The sequence below is a fragment of the Carassius carassius genome, chromosome 28 (genome assembly GCF_963082965.1).
Source record: "Carassius carassius chromosome 28, fCarCar2.1, whole genome shotgun sequence".
Taxonomy (NCBI): Eukaryota; Metazoa; Chordata; class Actinopteri; order Cypriniformes; family Cyprinidae; genus Carassius; species Carassius carassius.
The window spans coordinates 25,328,935-25,349,780 of NC_081782.1; the positions used below are offsets into that span (position 1 = coordinate 25,328,935).

Sequence of the window (20,846 nt, forward strand, 5' to 3'; positions counted from 1 at the left end):
TATGGGGAGGTAGACCGATCCATTGCAGCTCTTCTGTCCTCCAGATCCAGCTGGCTGTCCTCAGATCAGTGTTTAAACACCCAGTGGTGGAGCAGTGGTTTCTGGCTCTGGAGCTGAGCTCTCTTCCTCCTCACTCTCTGAATCCAGTGCGGCTGAAGCAGCTGTGTGGCCGTCTGACTGAGACGACACTCACTCTGCTGGAGTCCAGCGCCGCCGCGCTCCGACACCTGGACTCTGTAGAGCTCGTAGACACATACTCGACCGCAGCGCAGAGAGCCGTTCTGAGAGAACTCCAGGAAAAGAGAAGCAAGTATGTGACACATCATTTACAAGTGCTTATTTGAAGAATTTGAAGAAAGTGAACCGCAATTTAAAGGGCTACTCCACACAAAAAAATTATTAGCGATGAGTTGTATTTCATTTGCGTCATTTCTTTAAGGGGTTTCTATCATATTCAGTTTTTCTGATTTTGTATTGAATCATATATGATACAATCTAGGAAAACCCACCACTGGGCGAAATTTTAAAAGGTACCATTTTGATACCATATAACAGCTGGGTTCAAGCCATTTCCAAAACTGACGGGTTTTCCTAGATCGCATCACATATATTGTGATCATAAAGAATAGAAAACTAGCATACTGCTTACACCATACTGTGCAGTGTATATGGAACAACTTATGGTAAAAGTAATTTTTAAAGTAGTATATAAAAGTAGTAGACTTTGTACAACAGTAGACCTCACAACGTTCTTAATTCAGCCAGTGATGCCCAGTTATCATCAAAGTCTTTTCTGCTCTCCAAAGCTGCTTTCGTTTGCTTCTAAATACTGCAAAATAAGGAAATTGTGTAATATTATTACAATTTGTTACATACTGCTTTCTATTTGAATATATTTAGAATTTATTCCTGTGATGCAACGCTGAATTTTCTACATCATTACTCCAGACTTCAATGTCACAAGATAATATTTTATATATATATATATATATATATATATATATATATATATATATATATATATATATATATATGAAGAGTTCAGATGTAAAAGCCTCTAAATGCCATCTGAAATGTTTATCTAAAATTAGGATTTTTATTAAGCTCCTATGCTCAGTTTGAGTCATTTTACTTTAATGGCAATGTGCAGGTCCTTTTTTCAGGCTATTAAAGTGAAATAACTGAACATATATATATATATATAGGAGCCTGATAAAAATCCTAATTTTAGATGAAAATTTCAGATGGCACTTAGAGGCTTTTGCATCTGAACTCTTTATATATATCTTTATATATATATAAATCATTGTTGGATAAAAGAATAAAATGCTGGATAAAGTTCAATTCTTTGGATAAAAGATTCTGACAAAAGCATAAATGTTAATAAATTTTTCTTTAAAAAAATGATCAGACCACAAACTTCTGAACAGTATAGTATGGTTTAGCATTTTTTAAACATTTTACAGAAAAGTGTGGAACTTTTGACACTCCTGTGATCCATCAAAAAAAGAGATTAATATTACATTTCTATTCCTACTCTAGAAATGGATGGTCAAGTTATGGGATGTATTATGCAGTGTGCTCTGGATGTGTAATGTCCTTTTTAACAATTGTAATTAGTTATCAGGATATTAAATGCATGTAGTACAGAAAGATTTCATATTGAGCTCACTATATATCAACTTCAACTTTATTTCAACTTTATTTATTGGTATAGCAAGTTGTAACGCAATTTTGTTGCCCAAAGTGCTTCACAAAATAAATAAATAACTGAGACTTAAAAACTTCTAAGGATGAAGCCTGTCGGATATGAAGTGGAAGACTATTCCACAATTTGGGGGCCACAACCATTAAATGCTCGATCACCATTGGACTTTCTTTTGGAGCGAAGAACTTCCAGTAACAGTTTATCTGCTGATCTCAGTGTCCTAGACGATGTATGGTACTTTAAAAGAATGGTAATATAACTTGGGGACATGTTATGAAGCGCTTTGAAAACCATCAATAAAATCTTAAAATTGGTCCTGTACTGAACTGGTAGCCAATGGAGAGAAGATAATACTGGAGTAATATGATCCCTTTTATTTGTCCCTGTCAAAAGCCTGGCTGCAACATTCTGTATCATTTGCAGACAAGAAAGTTGTCGCTGATCGATCCCAACATAAAGAGAATTGTAATAATCCAATCTAGATGTAATAAATGCATTGATAACGGTCTCTAAATCTTTAAAACTAAGTATGAGTTTTAACCTGGAGATCATTCTAAGTTGGTAAAAACTACGTTTTACTACAGACTTTATCTGATTGTCAAAAGTGAGAGTTGAGTAAATTATGATACCCAGGTTTCTTACACTTTTTTTTTTTATCAGAAATCATCTCTTTAAATTTTGGTGGACCAAAAGTAATTATTTCAGATTTTTTTTTTCATTTAGCTGGAGAAATTTCTTTGACAACCAAATTTTGACCTCTTCCAGACAGAGTAATAGGGCCTGTAGCGAGTGCTCGCTCCCGACTTTAAGTGGTAAATATATCTGAGTGTCATCAGCATACATATGATAGGAAATATCATAGCAACGACATCAATGAAAATAATGTAGGGCCCAGAATAGGACCTTGAGGAAGACCATATTTTAAAGGAGCCACCGAAGATGAAGCATTTGCAAAACAAACAAAAAATGTTCTATCATGCAGATATGAGTGAAACCATTTTAAAGCTGTTCCTTTGATACCTACATCATACTCCAAACATTTTAAAAGGATTGAACATATATGCTGCAAAAATGTTATGATGAATTCTATTATTCTATATTAAAGTATAAATTTTTTGTTTGATGCATCACTGAAAAAATCCCTGTTGCTTTTCAGAAGTTGTCCCAAAAAGGAATCTCTCTCTGTCCGAGCGCTCCTGGCTCTACATGATTACATTGACCCATCAAGCTTGAAGGAGGTGGTGTCCGCCCTGCTGTTGCTTCCTCAGAAGTATCTGGTGGGCCCTGAGAAGCAGCTGAGCGTGTACGGCCGTGCGGTGCTGAAGCTGCTCTCAGACAGCATGAGACGCTTCTCTGAAGACCACAGCAGCTGCATTGCTCTGTCTCAGGCCCACCTGCGAGGTCTGGCTGCTCTCCTCACATCCAGCCAGTGTGTGCAGCTCGAGGACTTCCTGCTACAGGTACAAACACTGCACTCGAGCCACCCATATAGTTCTTAAAAAGTCCTCAGTTCACCCTGTTAAGTTTAGGACATTATAAAATGTGTTAATGCACATTATACCTCTATGCTGAAAATTGTTTAGTATTTCACATGCCAGTTAATCGAAACTAAAAAGGGACTCTTATAATCAAGTTCCGGGCTGTGGGGGGTTGTTGTTGAACGTGCGTTGTGACGAAGTGTGTTGAAGAGGAATAAATGGAGAACATTGATTGATTCAAAAGTGATTTATTTCGTATAACACACCCTTCCTCAATTTAAACTCTTCAGTTGGAGCAGAAATGACTTAATTTATACCATTAAATCCCATTTAAACTATTAATTTAGATGCAAATTTAGATGAGAAATTGAACAAAATTTAATTGGTTTCAAAGAAGAAATATCATTCGGTGGGGTATGAAAACGTACTTTCCTTTTGAATCAAGTTTTCTCAGCACATTAGCAGATATTTGTTATTTTGTTATTCATAAACTCACTTCATTTGGATAACTTTGACAGAAAACAAGACGTATCATCTTGCGTTTTTCTTGTTTGTCAGTTAATCATCATCCTGATTTAGGAATCTTTTTTGCACTGGAAAGCAAGACAAAAATACTGAGAAAGAACATCACTTTTTAGCGATATGATCAGATGACACGTAAAAAGTTATTTTCATATTGTAGTATTTGTTAGCAGAACCTTAAGTTCTTTTAATAAATGAAAAAGTACTTGGGAGATATTTAAATTCTCAACGGGCCAATCCGTGCTAGATTGAAGGTGTTTAAAAGCCAGAGCTACATTTTCGGGCTTATTTCAGTCTCCCCAAACAAACTCCAAAATGATCTTTGTTTTGTTCTGATGTTGTTCTGAATGATCTCACACTTGTTTGCTCTCCGATTTCGCTTGCATGTATAGCGGGGCCTTTAAAGTAGCAGTAATGCACTCACTGATACAGTTCATCAACAGAATGTTTCTCTCTAGGTGCTCTCGCAGGAGCCAAGCACTGCCAAACTCATTCAGACAGACGTTCTCTTGCACTGCATCCAGAGAGAAAGTCCTTCAGCTCAGGCTATGGGGGTTCTTCTTCTGGAGAACTGCTCCACACATGTCCTCAGCTTTGAGCTCTGGTGCCTGGAAGCCTCTAACCTTACACAGATCAGCTCCCAAAACAGCGGCTTCCTGTTTTTACTCGACGCCTACTTGAGGAGAGCCACTACTGATGACCCCACTCGCCCTAAGCACAGTCAGTACTGCTGCTTTCATAGAAGGGCTCAAATAATGCTGTTCAAGTTGATTCCAAAGGTTGATTCATGTGGTCTCATCTGTCACCTCGCACAGTTCAGAAGTCAGTCCTGAAGGTCCTGAAGAAGGCTTTACTCTCCGAGCTGTGGCACACAGTGCAGCAAGCAGAAGTTGGGGTTGGGACTGGCCTGCACGTGGAGGTTGTGTCCGGCCTCATCCGACTGACTGCGGTGAACTCTGACCTCACACTACTTATGAATGATCTACCTGCCATCCTTCAGAAAACCGACAGTAATGAAAGGTAAACTCAGAAAGCCTGACATGAAATAAGTCAGAGTTTATCTAGATTAATCTAGATTAAAATGGCTCACTTGAATTCTGCCGAAGGCATTCAGAATATGTGTGCTACCCAAATAAAACGATGACTAAAAGTAACGTTAATTCTTTGAGAACAGGTTTCTCAAGACAGGTGGTGCATTAGACCAGTTGCTCATCTCCTGTTTCCAAAGTGCATCACAAACTGAGAAAGCTGTAAACTAATTCCACATTGCACAAGGTGCAAACAACCTTACGCCTGTTTCACACATAATCCGTCTGCAGTGCGTATGCGTTTCGTATTTTTTTTACGCACCCATGTTAACTGATTCCAGCGTTCATGATCCGTTCCAGGTGATCGATCGTTTACCAACCGAGTAGCGGACTGCAAACGCGTCCTGTGTGAAAGCTCAATGAGTATGAGTCCGTGCTGCTTCTGCACCACATATGTAACGCACATGGACTGCATACGCACTGCAGACGGAGTATGTGTGAAACAGGCGTGCGTCTTGTCGAGGTTTCCATTGGGAAGCTTATTTAAAAAAAAATTCCCTGAAGCAAACCTGGCGGCTTCATCTGCATCCATGTTAGCACATCACGTTTGATGTGGTAATTTTACAGTAGGCATACACACAGGTTTAAATACTCGTTCTCGCCCCCTACAGATTCGGCTAGGTATACATCCACACTAACATATCAAGGTGAAAGTCATCATAGCTCGCGTAGTATAGACCCAGCTCCCATTCCAATTTAAGAATAGATCAACGGCGATTTTTTTTTTTATTGCCCGATAAGAGTCTCACGTTAAGGCCGATAACTGCCCAACACTAATATATATATATATGTATATATATATATTAAAGTAATTTATGTATATAAATGTATATTCTTAATAAATATACACTATACACACATATATATTTTGTAAACAAAAACGTTTATTTTGGAAGTGATTAATCGCGACGAATCGTTTCGCATCAATGCTGTCAAACGATTAACTGCATCAAAAAATAAACGTTTTTGTTTATATTAGTGCCGGGCAACGATTACAAATTTTAATCGTGATTGATCACGTGATTTTTCTGCAGTCAATCGCATTATTTGCAAAATTCACATAACACACTTCAAATGTGGTGTATTGCACACTTACATTTTAAAACTACTGCTATATGAAGTTCAATAACATTTGTTTGCAAACATTTTAAATAATGCTTTTTACAGAAGTGTTCCCTTTACATAGTTAGCAGTTAAATTATTTAACTTAAACCTTAATGTAATTATCTTAAATTTAAAACCAAAGCTATTTGCCACTGGTTTGTGAATGTTAATGCTTAAATAATTTTATTCGGGAGCGCCGGGTGTCCGACGTTTTATCCTACCTGTCAGATTGTCCTACCAGGGCTTACTTTGCATGCACACATCAATATTGCATCCTTTTTATTATGCTGAACAACAATATTTAATGTATTTGCATTACTGTAAGGGGTAGGTTTAGTGTTGTGGTCTGTGTTGTTGTCAATAAACCATAATTTGACGCGTAGCATTTTTCATTGTCGAATTGTATTACCTATTGATTTAATGGGAGGTAGCAAAATCTGACAGGGTAGGACAAATCGACAGAACACCATTCATGTGAGGGATGCAGTCTTGAGGCCCACCCCAGATGCTCTCATTGGATGAGACGCGTGATGATGCCCATCCCAAGCCAGTACTGGTCAACGTCTTGTGACCCACGGTTTGTCTGTATGTGTATTCAGAGCCACTGAGCGACGGACTTTCAAAATAACAATAATAATAATACAAAATTGCAAGTGTTAATGCAAGATAAAACTGTCTGTGTTAATTAATTAATACGTTAACTTGCCCAACCCCCCACCCCCTCCCCCCCCCCACACACAAACATATACAGATAATATAAACACAACAAAAAAAGTCAAATTTAAAACGTTTATTAACAGAAAGTTTGAAATTAAAGACAGTAGGGCTGCACAATTGACAAAAAACATAATTGTAGATTATTCCCTTGAAAGTGTAATTGCGATTATTAATTACGATTAACACAATTTACATTGAATTATGTTTATACCATTGTCTGATGCAACTGCAAGCCGTATTTTTATATGAAAATAAACCAGCTGAAAACACTATAACTGAAAATCGTTAAGTGCTTTTCTATAGTATTAAGACTTAAATGTCAACTATACATTGATTAATATTTATTAAAATGAAAAAATATTAATGGTATTAAAATGTTATACTAAAACTAAAATTCAAATAATAGGAAAAACCCTTAAGATAACATGTAGAAAGAAAAAAAAACATAAGAGGACTTTGAACGATTAATTGCTGCTTTGAATGATTACATAATTGTGGCATCCATAATTTTAATCGCGATTAGAAATTCGATTAATTGTGCAGCCCTAAAAAACAGTCAAAACATTTACTTAAAATATTTAGTTTGCTTGTCTGCATATAATGTAATTAACCAACGTGTGATTTTAAATAAACATCAGAGACTGTGTGAAACTTAAAATCTGAGGGACACTTCAAGTAAATATTTTAGATCAAAGGGGTTTGTTTGACAAAAACTTTGGGGTCATATAGAGCTATACACATGGCTTTAAATCATAATAATTTAACTTATGCATTAAAAATATTCATACATGGAAAGATTGAAACTTCCTTTTTTTGTTACTTGAGGTGTAAATTGGTTGTCATTTGGACACATCCTACTTTTATTCTGTGTATGCTTTGCATTTACATTGATACATACTTGAACTGAAGCTTTGAGGATTCAAAAGTTTTTATTTGCATAACATTTTCTAAAACTTCTGGTTTCAGGTGGAAGCTGGCCGACTCCATCAGTGAAAAACTGTCCGGTTCAGAGGAACTGTGTCAGTGGAGGAAGTCTCTGCTTTCAGCTGCTCTCCTCTGGCTTTCTGATGTGTATAAAGAACAGAAAGAATCCCAATCCCATCATGAAGAGACCATGCTGACAAGACTCAGGTCACTGCTGGTGAGTCCGTATGGTCCTGGCCATGGTTTCAGCTTGTAAACAGTACTTTCTGATAGCAGTGTGTCAGTATTATTCAAGTGATGCAGAGTTTTCCAGATTAAGATGGGTTGATGGTTGAAAAAGATTAGTGATGCAGTTTTTACAAGTACAATATTACTTGCCAACAATTATAAGTATTATTGTTGTACTAAGTCAGAATTTCAATCATCCATATTAATTATATTCAAAGGTACAGCACAGTTGTAATGTGTTGACCAAGTATTCACTTTTTTTTTTTTATAATAAATGGGTTTGTGTTGTGTCACTGTTGTATTTAACACACAACACTTATCATTTTATTTACAGATATTAACTGCTGTTAGTTGAAATGTCACAAGCGTACTGACCTAATAACTATAGCAGTATTATGTACTTGTTTAGCATGTATAATGCTCAGTCTTCAGCTGATGTATGCTGCATGTTGGGTTTATTACAGATCTTTCCAGAAAATATCACTGCATCAGACTGGAACACCTTCGTTAAGTCTGGGCTGAAGTAAGTGGTTCTTCTCTTAATTAACAAAACTAAATTGGATCTAAACTATTTGCTATCTCTGTACTCCGCTGACAGTACCGTTGTCACTCTCAGGTATCGATACCGTGACCCTAACTTCTTGGACACCTTAACCACACTGCTGGAGGTCATTTATGAGACACCAGGGACCCCTAAAGAGCTGTTGCCTCTGGCTACCGTCCACATGATGACCACCAGTCACTCTCTGTTCTTACCCACAATGCTCTCCACACAGGACGATTCTAACAGTCTTCATCTGTCTAAAGGTAAAGTTATATCAGCAGTTCTGGATCCTTCTCCAGAGACACTTCTGAACACATGACCCAGAAGATTGTTTTTTTGAATCTGTCTAACATCAAAAAATCCTGTCCACTCAAAGTGATATTTACAATGAGTTTGTTCAACCAAGTCTCTGTATGTATGTGTATGTATATATATATAAATATAAAATAATAATTTAAATTAAATTTATGCATTTAGCAGATGCTTTTATCCAAAACAACCTTCAGACTAACTTTTTTTACCTAACATGTGTTCCCTGGGAATGTTCTACCACTTGAGCCACAGGAACACTATATATATATATAAAATGTGTGTGTGTGTGTATACAGTATTACTATACTTGGGATTATGTATTCATATAACCCCGTCTGAATGATCTGTATTTTTTCCCTCCCCAGGGTCATTGGTGTCTCTCTTGCTCATGCTGGTGAAGAAATGTCCTGAAGTTTGTAACATTAATCACTTCCTTGTGCTTCTTGGTGCATATGGAGCTTCGCTGAGCACAACAGGTAGACCTGTCCCTTAGACATGGTTCATTTGGTTTGGATTGTAGATGAAGTCTGTTGTGTGTTTTAGTCAAATCTCTTGATTTTCACAGATCAGAAGATTTTACTCCTGCTCCAGGAATATGAGAAGAACAACATTAGTCTTACAGAGTTTCAGTACGTGTTCAGCATTCATTTCCACTAACAGAGAATGGTTGTTTAGTGCAGACATCATTATTCGTGTCTATTTGTTGTCAGGTATGTGCTCTGGGGCCCTGCCGCGGTTGAGCACCATAAAGCCCGGAAGAGTCTGGGACATTCACTGTGGCAGAAGCCCAGCTCAGAGCAGCTGCTGTCTCTGCTCGCTGCAGACAGGATGTTAAACACCGTCACACACTTCCCACAGCAGCGACACATCATCCCTCGGGTCAGTAGTGACAGTCTGTTAGACTAAATGACAAACAGTATTATAAAAGATGCTTTTAAAGGATGTTTACTCGCTCTCAGGCCATCCAAGATGTAGATGAGTTTGTTTCTTCACCTGAAACAGATTTGGAGAAATGTAGCATTACATCACTTGCTCACTAAAGGATTCTCTGCAGTGAATGGGTGCCGTGAGAGTGAGAGTCCAAACAGCTGAGAAATACATCACAATAATCCTCAAGTAATCCACACAGTGTCAGTCTGTCACTTCATATTATTTATGAAGTGAAACGTATGTTTGCAATAAACAAATCTTTCATTAAGTGCTCGATCCAAAGTGTTGCTTCCTCCAGTGAAAAATAATCAAGTCTTCGGAAATCTTCACAGATCAAGCAGTTTACAAAGTGAAAAATAGGCCAAAACAGCTCTAAACAAAGCATGTGGGTGGATTTTAATGTGAGAGACAACCGGAGATGGACATTTTAAAACTAGAGAAAGTGTTATTATTGATTATTTTGGCCAGCAGCAATGGTTTAAAGTTAAAACGCCTTAATGATAGAATTGTTTTTAAAAATGCAGATTCTCACTTTACGTGATGTTACGTGAATGCACCCATTCACTGCACAGGATCTGCTGGTGAGCAAGTGATGTAATGCTACATTTCTCCAAATCTGTCATCAAGTAAAACATTGAAAGTATGGTGGAGTCAAAACAAAGTGTCTCACCTACAGAAGTGACTCGCCCACATTACATTGCTGGTTATGCTTTGTTTAGTTTTTTCTAATTTAGAACACAAAAGAAGACTTTTTAAAGAATGTTCAAAAAGTGTAATGAGGTACCATAAAAATAATCCATACACACATAGCTTTGTGTGAAGAACAAACCAAATAGGGCTGCAACTAACGATTATTTTGATAATTGATTAATCTGTCGATTATTTTTACGATTAATCGGTTTATGTACTTATATTTTAGTTTTTCCCATTTTTTCCCCAAGTAAATTATTAATAAATGGTCTTTATCATAGATAGATTTAAGAGATTTTAACCATTTTGCACTGTCATATCCTCATCAAAAATATACCTGGAGTTGTTTTATTGTGTTAGTAATCCTTTGTCGAACTCTTCTGCAATCAGAACACTGACCTATACTCTAGCAAATTTCACAAGGAGATTTAAAATAATGTTTTCACCATGGCAGTCCTTAGAGCTCCTAAAGTAGTTTAACATCCTGAACAAAGCTTATTAAGGAATCTTTCAGAACATATTTTCACAAAGAATAAGGATAAAACAGAATAAAATTGCAGTGCATTGTATTTTATTATTTACTGGGAAAAAGCTTTATAGCTTTTGCTGTGAAATTGTAAACAATCCTTCGAATAGAGTGCCAATGGCATGAAACCTGAATGGAACTCACAATTTAAAGTAAAATCCATCAGAAGGTTGTCCAGAAAAAAAAATAGGACACACACAAAAAACCTGCTGTGTGAAAAAGAGCAGTGAATAATACTTAGGAAAAAAAAGTGCATTTCAAATATCTACATTTACCGCTCTCATTCAGTCATAATTAGGCTGCAAGACTGAATTATGAACTGGTAAACGACAAACTGATCACAGAACATGTTTGTAAAGCTTTAAATGTTAACTGTTAAAAAGCAATGTTATCAGCTTTTACAACTAAACATTTGCAAACAACATTGTACTGGAGAATCTGCACAAATGAAAGTCTTAGGGGCCGTTCACAAATCGCGCCTAAAAACGCGTGGAAAACGCTAGGCGCACCGCTTTCTCCTTCTTTCCAAAGCGCTCGTGCAGAAGCGCCCCTGAGGCGTCTGCCTTTGCTAAGCAACCATGACGTGCTCTCTCCTTGAAGACGCGGAAATTTCAGCAAAGGATAAATGGATTTGCAGCTCAAAAAATGTGCTACTAAAATCTGCTACTAAATTTATTTCAAAATGGAAATCCATATACAACTATGATCAGCTGTTCCTTTCATCTTGACTGAGCTTTTAACGTTGTTACGGGAAAGGATGAAGCTGATTGGTTAGTTCTTGTCACATGACCCGCGGTGCGGTTGCGGCATTCGGAAAAGTTTAAATGTTTTTAACTCGATGCGGTGCGGTGTTGGAAATAACGAACTTGAGCGCGCAAAAGACGCGATATGTGAACGTCCCCTTAAACAGTTCAGTAGTGCAGAGTTTACAGGTTAGGCCTACTCTTCTTTTTTAAAGGCTCAATGTAAAGTACTCCCACATCACGCTGAATGCTGCAGACATCATGTCTATGGCTGCAGAGACGCTGTTCGGGAAGCACGTGACATAAAACGAGGCCAGCTATTGGCTATTTGCTACTTCTCCTGCTGTACTGGCTGAGTAAAACCTCCGGTGGCTCATTACTGCCACACTTTGGTCACCGCAGATTTGAAATATGCACGAAATGAGCCGCTTACGGCAAATAAAAGTTATTTAGCAACGAATCGATGACTAAATTAGTTGACAACTATTTTAATAATCGATTTTAATCGATTAAATCGATTCGTTGTTTCAGCTCTAAAACCAAAAATGCTTTTGTTGTATGGAAAGAAACATGCCATTTGAAAATGTCCTTTTTTCACTTAAAACATAAATCATGTAGGTTTAGAATGATATGAGGGAGAATATATATATATATATATATATATATATATATATATATATATATATATATATATATATATTAGGGCTGGACGATTAATCGAAAAGTAATCGAAACCGAAATTTAGAACCTCTAACCGACGTAATTTTCCCATGTCGGTTATTTCCTGTTAATACCTCCCCCTTAAAAGCGTGTGTAGCCACATGATTCTGCCAGTCAGTGTCATAAAAGTAAAACCCAGAGGTGAACGTCGGTTCAACACATAGTGATGGCGCGCGAGCGGTGAGCCTGGAGTCTTCACTAAACTTTGTTAGTTGTATTTGTTTTATGGTTTGGACGTTCAAGCGATTAGACGATCGGATGTGTATTATTATATCGAGCTCCCATGTTCTCGCAGCTGCATTGCGGCACGAACCACAATCCTGTGATTTAACCGAGCTCTCCTTTGCGAAGTTCTCCTTTAAGTTCCTCCTGCACCTCAATGAACAAAAACAAATGGCAGTTTAAACAAACAGAAAAGGATGTGTAAGAGCCCACTTCAGCACCGCGCGCGGTGTTCTGGTGTTCAGGTCACGCAGAGAGAGGCGTCTCAAAACGCTTGAACACCCAATTTGTCTGTTTTTGCTCTTGTACCGACAAATACCCGTCTTGGATAGTATGTTCAAAAAAACTGTCAGGTATGTCTTAAGTTAAAGTAAACAGTTGAGAAAAAATCGTATGTGTATTATATTGGATGCATTCATTGTCTCTTAAAGTGACCGCGCCTTATAGGGCTTGGGCGCCGCGTTGCATTCTGGGACGTGGCGGGCATGTTGATGAACATACAAATTAAACACTTTCAAACAGGGCCCACTGGTACAACCTGAACCGGGCCCCGCAAACCCCAACTACGGCCCTGTTTACAGTACAATCCTTGTAAGTGAACCTATGAGGGCAAAAAAAACTAAACAGAAACAAAATAATCGGTCATTAATCATAATCGAGGTAAAGTGTTCATTTAATCGAGGTTTTGACTTTAGGCCATAATCGTCCAGCCTTAATATATATATATATTTTTTTATTAATATTATTGTGTGTTGTTCCTTTTACTCTTTTTAATGTACAGACTTTTACGTGCTGCTTGAATAGCATGTATCTCTCTTTCTACAGGAGAGTAAAAACCTGTTCTACACACAGGAAGACAAGCTTTCTCCAGATTTGTCATCTCTGTACGACCCCTGCTTCCTCCTGCCTTTGTTCAGCTTCATCCTTCGGCCAGGTAACCTGACGAGTCTTGCCCAGAATGCTCTTTTTTGCTTTGTGCATTGGACTTGTTTTGAGTTTAAATCTGTACATGTACTTGAGCCTGATCTTGAAGGTCACGTTATATTTTCCTGTGTTAACCTGCGCTGTCACCGGTCTCTCTCTGGTCAGAGTGTGCAGTAGACTGTCAGAAGTTTGTTTCCAGTCATGCTTTGGGCGTCACAGTGGCGGCCCTGAGCAGCTACGACCCTAAAGTGAGGGCCGCAGCGTACCAAGTCCTGGGATCCTTTTATCAACACCTCGAGGGCGCTCGGTTCAGAGAGAAGAGACAGGTAGAGAACTTTCACCGTTAACTCCTGTAGCTAGATTTATTTGAATAGTGTTAGATTCTAAAAGCTTTCTTTTGTTACCCCCCATATTTATGCAATTAGAAGTATTGCTGCTTTGAGACGTCTTTCAAAAAAAGACTCCATTTTTAAATAGTGTAAAATAATGCAGTGCAATATAATGTAATCTGTTTCTATGTAACATCCAGCTACTGTACTTGCTTGACACTGTGAAGAACGGGATCCCAAAGCAAAACCAACGGATGCCGAATGTGCACGTGGCCTACATCACTAAAGTTGCTCAGCAAATCTTGAGACCCGGTGAGAGAGTTCAGAGAGCCGTATAAACTAACTCCACATTGTAATATTAATTCCGTCCAAGTTTGCCAAAACCAAGAGGTCAACTTTTTTTTTTATTCCCCCACTGCAGAGGAACACATGTACATGGTGGTAAACAAATTCCTTTTGGGAACTCAGTTTCTGGACCTCAAGAGAGTTCCTGATTTCTTCAAACTCTTCTACAGTTTTGATCTGGAGGTATTAAACATCAGATTTAAAAGACGACCTCACTGCTATTAGACTCTTTGGGCTGCATAGCATGCTAATAGAGTATACAGTATATATTCAGAAATGTACTAGGATGTAGTCTCCAAATGAACCGTTTTGTTTCTCTGTCCAGCGCAAACAGGAGCGCGAGTGGGTGTTGAGCGTGTTGGAGGAAGGGGTCCGGGACAAGCACTGCTATGAGATCTGTGAGAAGCAGGGCATCTATCAGACCCTGCTGGGTTTCGCAAGCACACCGCTCTGTGACCAGGCCTCTCAGGTGCACCCAAAATCTGCCTCCGCTTTTGTTTAAATGTGGTGTTAGTGAGCAAAGCAACATAATGGAGGTTATATTAAACTCTAGTATCCTTCGATTATATTCAGATGTGCCCTTTCCTGGTCTAAACAGGATGCACATTCAAGATTCAAGATTTTTATTCGTCACATACGAAATTATATATAGCAAATATAACCAGCAGTGAAATGTGAGTGTTTTTGACAAAAATTAAATTAAATTACATTTTAATTAAATTTTAATAAAAATTTTTATTTAATAAAAAAAATTGACAAAAGTGTTAGACAAAAAATGTGTCAAAAATCCTTAATATTTTTGTTTTAATTAAATGTTTGATATCCTAAACTCTTTTTCTCAGACATAGATTTAAAACCTAAAATTCAGAATTCTTTAAAAGATTCCCTAAAGAAAGTCACGTTTCACGGTTCACGTTTCCCAATTGTCACGGATCGTATTATACTTCGTTATATTATGGGTTACTATGGCTTGAAATTTAAGATTGAAGTTTCTGCTCTGCTGTTCCAGATTCAGATTGTGAATGTTCTGCGGCAGACCGCTCATGTGAACAAGGCAGCTTACAACCTCACCAAAGAACATGGAGTCTTGACATGGATATTACAGCTTATAGACAAGAGGTGAGGGGTGGATTTCGCTAAACGGGACGCCTTGGCGTGTGCCTTAAGTGTGCGTGCTTCACTGGGCCCCTGCAGCCATTGATTGGGTTTGTTCCCTGTAGGTATTTTGACAGCAAGTTGTTGAGTTCAGTCATCGAGTTGCTTCATGCTCTGTGGTTCACTAATCTGGGTAATAAAGAAAGTAAACCAGAAGCAAAGAGCACTACATCAGAGCGGCCGCAGACTTCAGGCAAATGTCTTCCTCTGTCGATCATCAATGAGTTCCTGTGCACACTGCTCTCCATCACCCGACACCTGGGGTAAGAGCATCAAAAGATCAACCTTGATCCATAAAGATGGGCTTCCTGTGAGGATAAATTAGTGGTAGATTAAACTGAAATTAAATTCAAATTAATAATTTATTTCAATGAGGTCAACTTACAACATTATAATAGGTTTATGGGTATGTCTGTTCCAAAACAGCCATATATTAACTTTTTAACAACCAATTTCCACTTTCTTTTTGAACCGTAGAACAGGGGTTATAGGTCAAGTATTTACTTGAAGTACTTGCATTTTAAGTTAATATTTCTGTAATTTAGCGACACGTTCATGTTCACGGTTCTCTGATTCAAATAAATAGATGCCTACCTTTTTCCCCAGTCTTTTTTAGTGAGACTTTAGTTTGATTTTAATATGAAGATTGTAAGTTCAAGTTTGTTTTGATTCATTGTGCAGACCCTTTTGTTTATTTTAATGTTACATTTGATTAAATTAATTACAAAAGGCCCGTTCACACCAAGGAAGATGACTATAAAGGTAATGATAAAGGTCTAGTTAAACAAAATCATTCCAAAAAAGGCGTTTTCTGTTCTTCTGTTCCTGATTAGGAGTGGTGTGAATGCACCTCAGATGAAGGCGTTCCTGCACACACTCTCCTCTGTACTGTTGCATTGTGGGACAGCTCTCGGTGCTCACGAGGAGGCCGGCTGGCTGACACTGCACCCACAGAAGCTACAGTGCTCTGAAGTCCTCCGTCTCCTGCAGCGCTGGGCGGCACTGGCCCACGATGCCTCACTGCTGTCTGTTCTGCAGATGCTCGTCAACAAACACAGAGTCAAAGAGCTGATGGGTAAGACTCCAAACCACTCAAACTGACACTCCAGTTTACCAATACAAATTCTGTCACGACTGTTTCCTGTCAAGTGTCCATGTTTTGTAGCATGCATTGTAGTATTTAGCATGATCACGTGTTTTTGTAAATGTGTGGTGTGGTGTTGATTACCTCAAAGGTTAATTGTAATTTTCTCTTTAAAAAAATTAAGTGAATGGGGTATAAGTTTAATAGTATAAACACAAAATTAAACAATGTTAACCTGATTTTAGAGTGAAAAACAACAACAGCAACTTTTTTCTGTGTTTTCATTTTGGCAGTTGTATAAATGCCAAAATGATGGTAAAAAAAGACTTAAACAACTGTGGTGATCAAAAACAAATGCATTGTTTGGTTATTTAATATATATTAATTGCATTTAAAATAAACGTTTGGGTGTATTTTCCTTAATACATGTATGTATTAAGGAAAAATATGTTTGATTTATATATAATATAAATTATATACCAGTATAAATATACAAACATTTTTATATATGTGTGTGTGTGTGTATTTATATATACATAATAAATACTCACAGTACACACACACATATAGTATGCTAACAGACTTTTATTTTGAAAGCAATTTATCGTTTTGTAGCCATAATATATATAGTTATTTATTTATATTTATTGAAGAACTGACTGCCAGAAAATGTATTATTCTTTTAGCATTCCTGTTTCTTTTTATTTGCTTAATTCATGTGCATGCACTGCATAGAAGTGGCAGTGAATTTTATTTCTTTTGTTACATGAGATTTCTTTCAAAAATGCTGTTATTTTGAAATCTGTTCATCAAAAAGCATAATGTGACACTGAAGACTGGCCAAAAGCCTGCTGGGAATTCAGCTTTGTGGTTACAAACTACATAAAACATTCAAATATATGAACATAAGCAGGTGTTATTTTAACTTGAAATAATAATGTTTCACAATATACAGTTTTGTTCCTGTAAGTTTTAATAAAAAAAAAAAAAAATGCAGCCTTGGTGTGAGTAAAAGTGACTCCTTTTAAAAACATTCAACAAATCTTTCCAACCCCAAACTTTTGAACACTAGTGTATATAGCCAGTCCTTGGCCTTGTGGAAGCTAGATGAATGTTAGACACACAGATCACGTGTTTTGACACATTCTTGTTCCTAACTAAACATTTCTTGTGTTTATTCAGGCTCTGGAAGAGAGAAAGGGCAAGGAAAATGCCACTCAGCGAGGCACGCTCCATTTCGAATGGAAAAGCAGACAGAAACTGTTAATGGACAAGAGGGAAATCAGGAGCAGGCTCTGCTGGACGAGTGTAAACCGCTTCTTAGAAACATCCTCATACACTGGGAACCCAAAGAAAAAAGCCTTTCTAGTTCCAAGCCTGAAGCCTTCACCACGAACAAACCTGAGTCGAGCGATCTAGATGATGCCACCGCGTCTTTAATTCTCAAGTGGGCCCTCAAGACGTTGACGGAGAGTCCCTATGATGAAAGCAGCACAGTAGCTATTTTAAAATGGTTCAGTAGCATCATACTGCCGCGTACAAGTATCATAGATGCCATTCTGATGGATGAAGGCATGCGAATGGACTTCCTCAGATTATATCACAGGACATGTGAGCATGGCTCCGCAGTGGACACCCTGCAGCTGTTCTCTAGAGTCATGCTCCGATTGCTGGAGGCACACAGCACTTCTCTGAATGGCTTTCACCAGACAGTGTTAAGAACCTGCTTGCTTACAAACACAGGCGATGACGCCGAGAGAGGTGAGGTTACAGTCCGAGAGCACTACAGTCAATCCCATTCAATTTCAGCATTTCGATTTCTATTTAAGTAAGCCAAGAGTGTGATTGTGTTTAATAAAAAGTAAGCAAAAAAAGTGCATGTCCTTGTGATGACCTACACTACCCATAATCCTGAAAAGCCATCCACCAATCAGAACGGTTGCTGGGGAGAGTGGTCTGGAATAGCAAATCTCTGCCAAATATCCAGTCCCATGAAGCACAGTGATGTCACGAAATAGAGCAGTCTTAAACCGATCGCATATGTATGAGCTGCTTGCAAATATTTTTTGGGGTCCATAACATTTTGTCATAAATGCAGTAAAAACACTATTAATGTGAAGTATGATTGTGTATTTGAGAGTGTAGTTTAGTTCTGTGATGCAAGGCTGAATTTTTGTCTCTTTCCACTGATATGATGTTGGTTTTGTTGACAGAAAGCGGACTGAAACTGCTCTCGCTGTACATCAGTGAGCTCTGGAGTGGAGCGCGGTGCCCTGACCTCCTGCTGACCCATGCCAGACTGCTGCGCCACAGGACGGCCATCAGGACGCCCAAACCTCACGTCCTGCGCATGTGTGAAGACATCCTGTCCGAGTCATGATTACACTGTTTTACAAAATAGCCCTAAAAAAAGTTGAGTGGATCTTTTTGTAATTTTATAGTTGTTTAAAAATAAAAAAAGATCGTCAAACAGGTTTTTGTGGTGGTTTGAATCATTTTTAAAATTTGATTTAGTCCGATGGTTGTATTTAAGGATGTATTCTTCACTGATACTGATACGTCCCAATATTTGGCTGTTAAAATCTGAGAATATCAGATATCCATCTAGAATATCAGAAACCATGCCAAAGTCTAGAATATATTCTCATCCGTTGGAGTTAATATTCAGTGAGTGTTGTATGCAATACATTTTAATTTCAGGTGTTGTATGTACACCTCGTTTGTCATTATTAAAGTTCATATAAATAAACCGACACATTCATCATGATGTGGTTTAATGGCAGAGGCTCAGTTGTCACTTGAAATGAAATATGAAATAGATCCTCATCGGTTTAGTTTCTTCTTGAAGTTGCTTATTATTTGTCTCTTTTCTGAGGAGATCCATAGCTTTTCATCAGTGGCAACCCAGATTTTTGGACACGAGGGCCTCTACATAAACAAAAGAAAATGAATATCCACTGCATAAAATATTTGTTCTTTTCTTAATCATTAATATCCCAATGGATATTTTTAAACAATTAGCTGCATGAGTATTATGATCTCTGTAGATTAAAAAAGGATTCGTTTAAAAAAACGCTGTATTGTACTTTTTTTTTTTTTAAACAATGAAAAAATAAACATGCATTTAAAATCCAAATTTTGTAATAATAATAGTAAAATGTTTATACGGTTTATACTTGCTTACCTCGGAAGTTGCCTTGAGTGTGATATAAGTGACAAAATCAAGAAGAAAAACCCAATAAATGCAGCTAGAATGATCCAGAATATTATGACGACTGAATCTAATAATAAAGAGAACACAGTTAGGCATTAGATTATCAAAAGGAGGTGATCAAAAGGAGGATGTCAAGTATCTCACATCTGTTGTACTTGAGTGCACTGGCGTTGACGGAGACCGGATCTATGTAATCGTAGTAGTACTCGTAATCCCACACATACTCTGAAGACGACTCTGTGGAGTTTTTCATTGTCTTTGATTCTGTGAGTCAGTGCGAGTCTGAGCCAGAAGCACTGATTTAAAACCCTTGATCCCACCCACAGTGAAACCACATCCCCCTTTATGAAATATAGCGAATATTTCTAATGAAAACTTTTCACTCATCTTATTCAGGAGTCTTTCTTTTTAGTTTTAGCTTCAATCCATCCAAAAATATAAATATTATGTAGATAATAGGTTGCTTTGAGCCAATCATATGAGCAGTAAACACCATGTGAGTGATTAATCAGTAAAGGCAGCAGACATGAAAAGACACATAGGGGCCGTTTACACCTGGCCACTTCATGCGTTTTCTATAAAGGTAAATCAGTAGCAAAACTCGAGAGGTTGAAGATCTGATTGTGAGAACTTGTCATATTAATATTTGTATTTGTAAGTTAAAATTTACACTCACAGCTCTGATGTGAAAAGCTGAATCTTTCAATTTGCACACACAGACAATGATCAAAACACCCGTGTTTTGAATTGGAAGTTGTAGATTAATAGTCACAAATGTGTAGAATGACATTCACACAAAGAAAATGACATACACACATGTTTACGACATATTTACTTTTGCACTTTACTTCAGTTTCGCTGCACAACGTCAAGTCGGCACTTACAACCTCTCAGATCTGGAAGTACAAGTTCAAATCCTAGCGCTCTGACTTTTGCTACTCTTTTTGCGGTATTCTGTTGCAAAACTCACTTGTGCACTTGTTTATGCAGATGTGAGAGAGCAGAGCTGGGGGCGGGGCTTTGGTGCGAATGAAGACATTTTATTGGTCGATGCCCGACCAATGAACAACGCCAACTGTTTCACTGAATATCCTTAGCTTTGACAGGATTTTAAGACACTGCATTCATTTTTCCATTCAGGTATTATCTAGTAGACAAATAATGCAACATATTTTATATGTACATCCCACTGCATATCACTCTACCAGAGTTGCAATATAATGCTGTTTTTATTATTTTTATGTTTTGTAAAAATAATTTTAACATCTTCATTGGGTTAAATTCCTAATTTGCTTGTCAGTAATGAACCTTTTTAAATGCAACATTATTATTATTTTTT

General features: G+C 37.6%; 2 protein-coding genes across 2 annotated transcripts in view; one reads left to right on the plus strand and one right to left on the minus strand.

Moving 5' to 3' along the window:
• The window catches only part of urb1 (URB1 ribosome biogenesis homolog), a 32,350-nt gene extending 13,583 nt beyond the window's left edge, over nucleotides 1-18,767 (plus strand). Inside the window, exons 22-41 of the mRNA XM_059514908.1 lie at nucleotides 45-310; nucleotides 2,865-3,168; nucleotides 4,167-4,428; nucleotides 4,524-4,728; nucleotides 7,584-7,758; nucleotides 8,234-8,292; nucleotides 8,386-8,576; nucleotides 8,991-9,101; nucleotides 9,191-9,254; nucleotides 9,336-9,504; nucleotides 13,282-13,390; nucleotides 13,546-13,706; nucleotides 13,910-14,021; nucleotides 14,131-14,237; nucleotides 14,380-14,523; nucleotides 15,064-15,173; nucleotides 15,275-15,472; nucleotides 16,043-16,284; nucleotides 17,476-18,054; nucleotides 18,507-18,767. Of these exons, the coding sequence (XP_059370891.1) occupies nucleotides 45-310; nucleotides 2,865-3,168; nucleotides 4,167-4,428; nucleotides 4,524-4,728; nucleotides 7,584-7,758; nucleotides 8,234-8,292; nucleotides 8,386-8,576; nucleotides 8,991-9,101; nucleotides 9,191-9,254; nucleotides 9,336-9,504; nucleotides 13,282-13,390; nucleotides 13,546-13,706; nucleotides 13,910-14,021; nucleotides 14,131-14,237; nucleotides 14,380-14,523; nucleotides 15,064-15,173; nucleotides 15,275-15,472; nucleotides 16,043-16,284; nucleotides 17,476-18,054; nucleotides 18,507-18,673 (3,735 nt within the window). The 3' untranslated portion in view covers nucleotides 18,674-18,767. The remainder of the gene's footprint in view (nucleotides 1-44; nucleotides 311-2,864; nucleotides 3,169-4,166; nucleotides 4,429-4,523; nucleotides 4,729-7,583; nucleotides 7,759-8,233; nucleotides 8,293-8,385; nucleotides 8,577-8,990; nucleotides 9,102-9,190; nucleotides 9,255-9,335; nucleotides 9,505-13,281; nucleotides 13,391-13,545; nucleotides 13,707-13,909; nucleotides 14,022-14,130; nucleotides 14,238-14,379; nucleotides 14,524-15,063; nucleotides 15,174-15,274; nucleotides 15,473-16,042; nucleotides 16,285-17,475; nucleotides 18,055-18,506) is intronic.
• A 247-nt stretch (nucleotides 18,768-19,014) lies between these two features.
• LOC132108495 (melanocortin-2 receptor accessory protein-like) lies at nucleotides 19,015-19,771 on the minus strand. Its single transcript, XM_059515195.1, has 3 exons — nucleotides 19,652-19,771; nucleotides 19,478-19,574; nucleotides 19,015-19,221 (listed from the first exon to the last, which is right to left on the minus strand). The coding sequence occupies exons 1-3, from the start codon at nucleotides 19,758-19,760 to the stop codon at nucleotides 19,149-19,151; spliced, it is 279 nt and encodes a 92-aa protein (XP_059371178.1). The 5' UTR covers nucleotides 19,761-19,771; the 3' UTR covers nucleotides 19,015-19,148.
• Nucleotides 19,772-20,846: the final 1,075 nt, after the last annotated feature.

Coding starts and splice junctions, on each gene's coding strand:
- LOC132108495 (XM_059515195.1), bottom strand. CDS start 19,760: ATGAAAAACTCCACAGAGTCGTCTTCAGAGTATGTGTGGGATTACGAG. Junction 19,575..19,651: donor TGCACTCAAGTACAACAGAT/GTGAGATACTTG, acceptor CTTTATTATTAG/ATTCAGTCGTCATAATATTC. Junction 19,222..19,477: donor CACTCAAGGCAACTTCCGAG/GTAAGCAAGTAT, acceptor TTGTTTATGTAG/AGGCCCTCGTGTCCAAAAAT.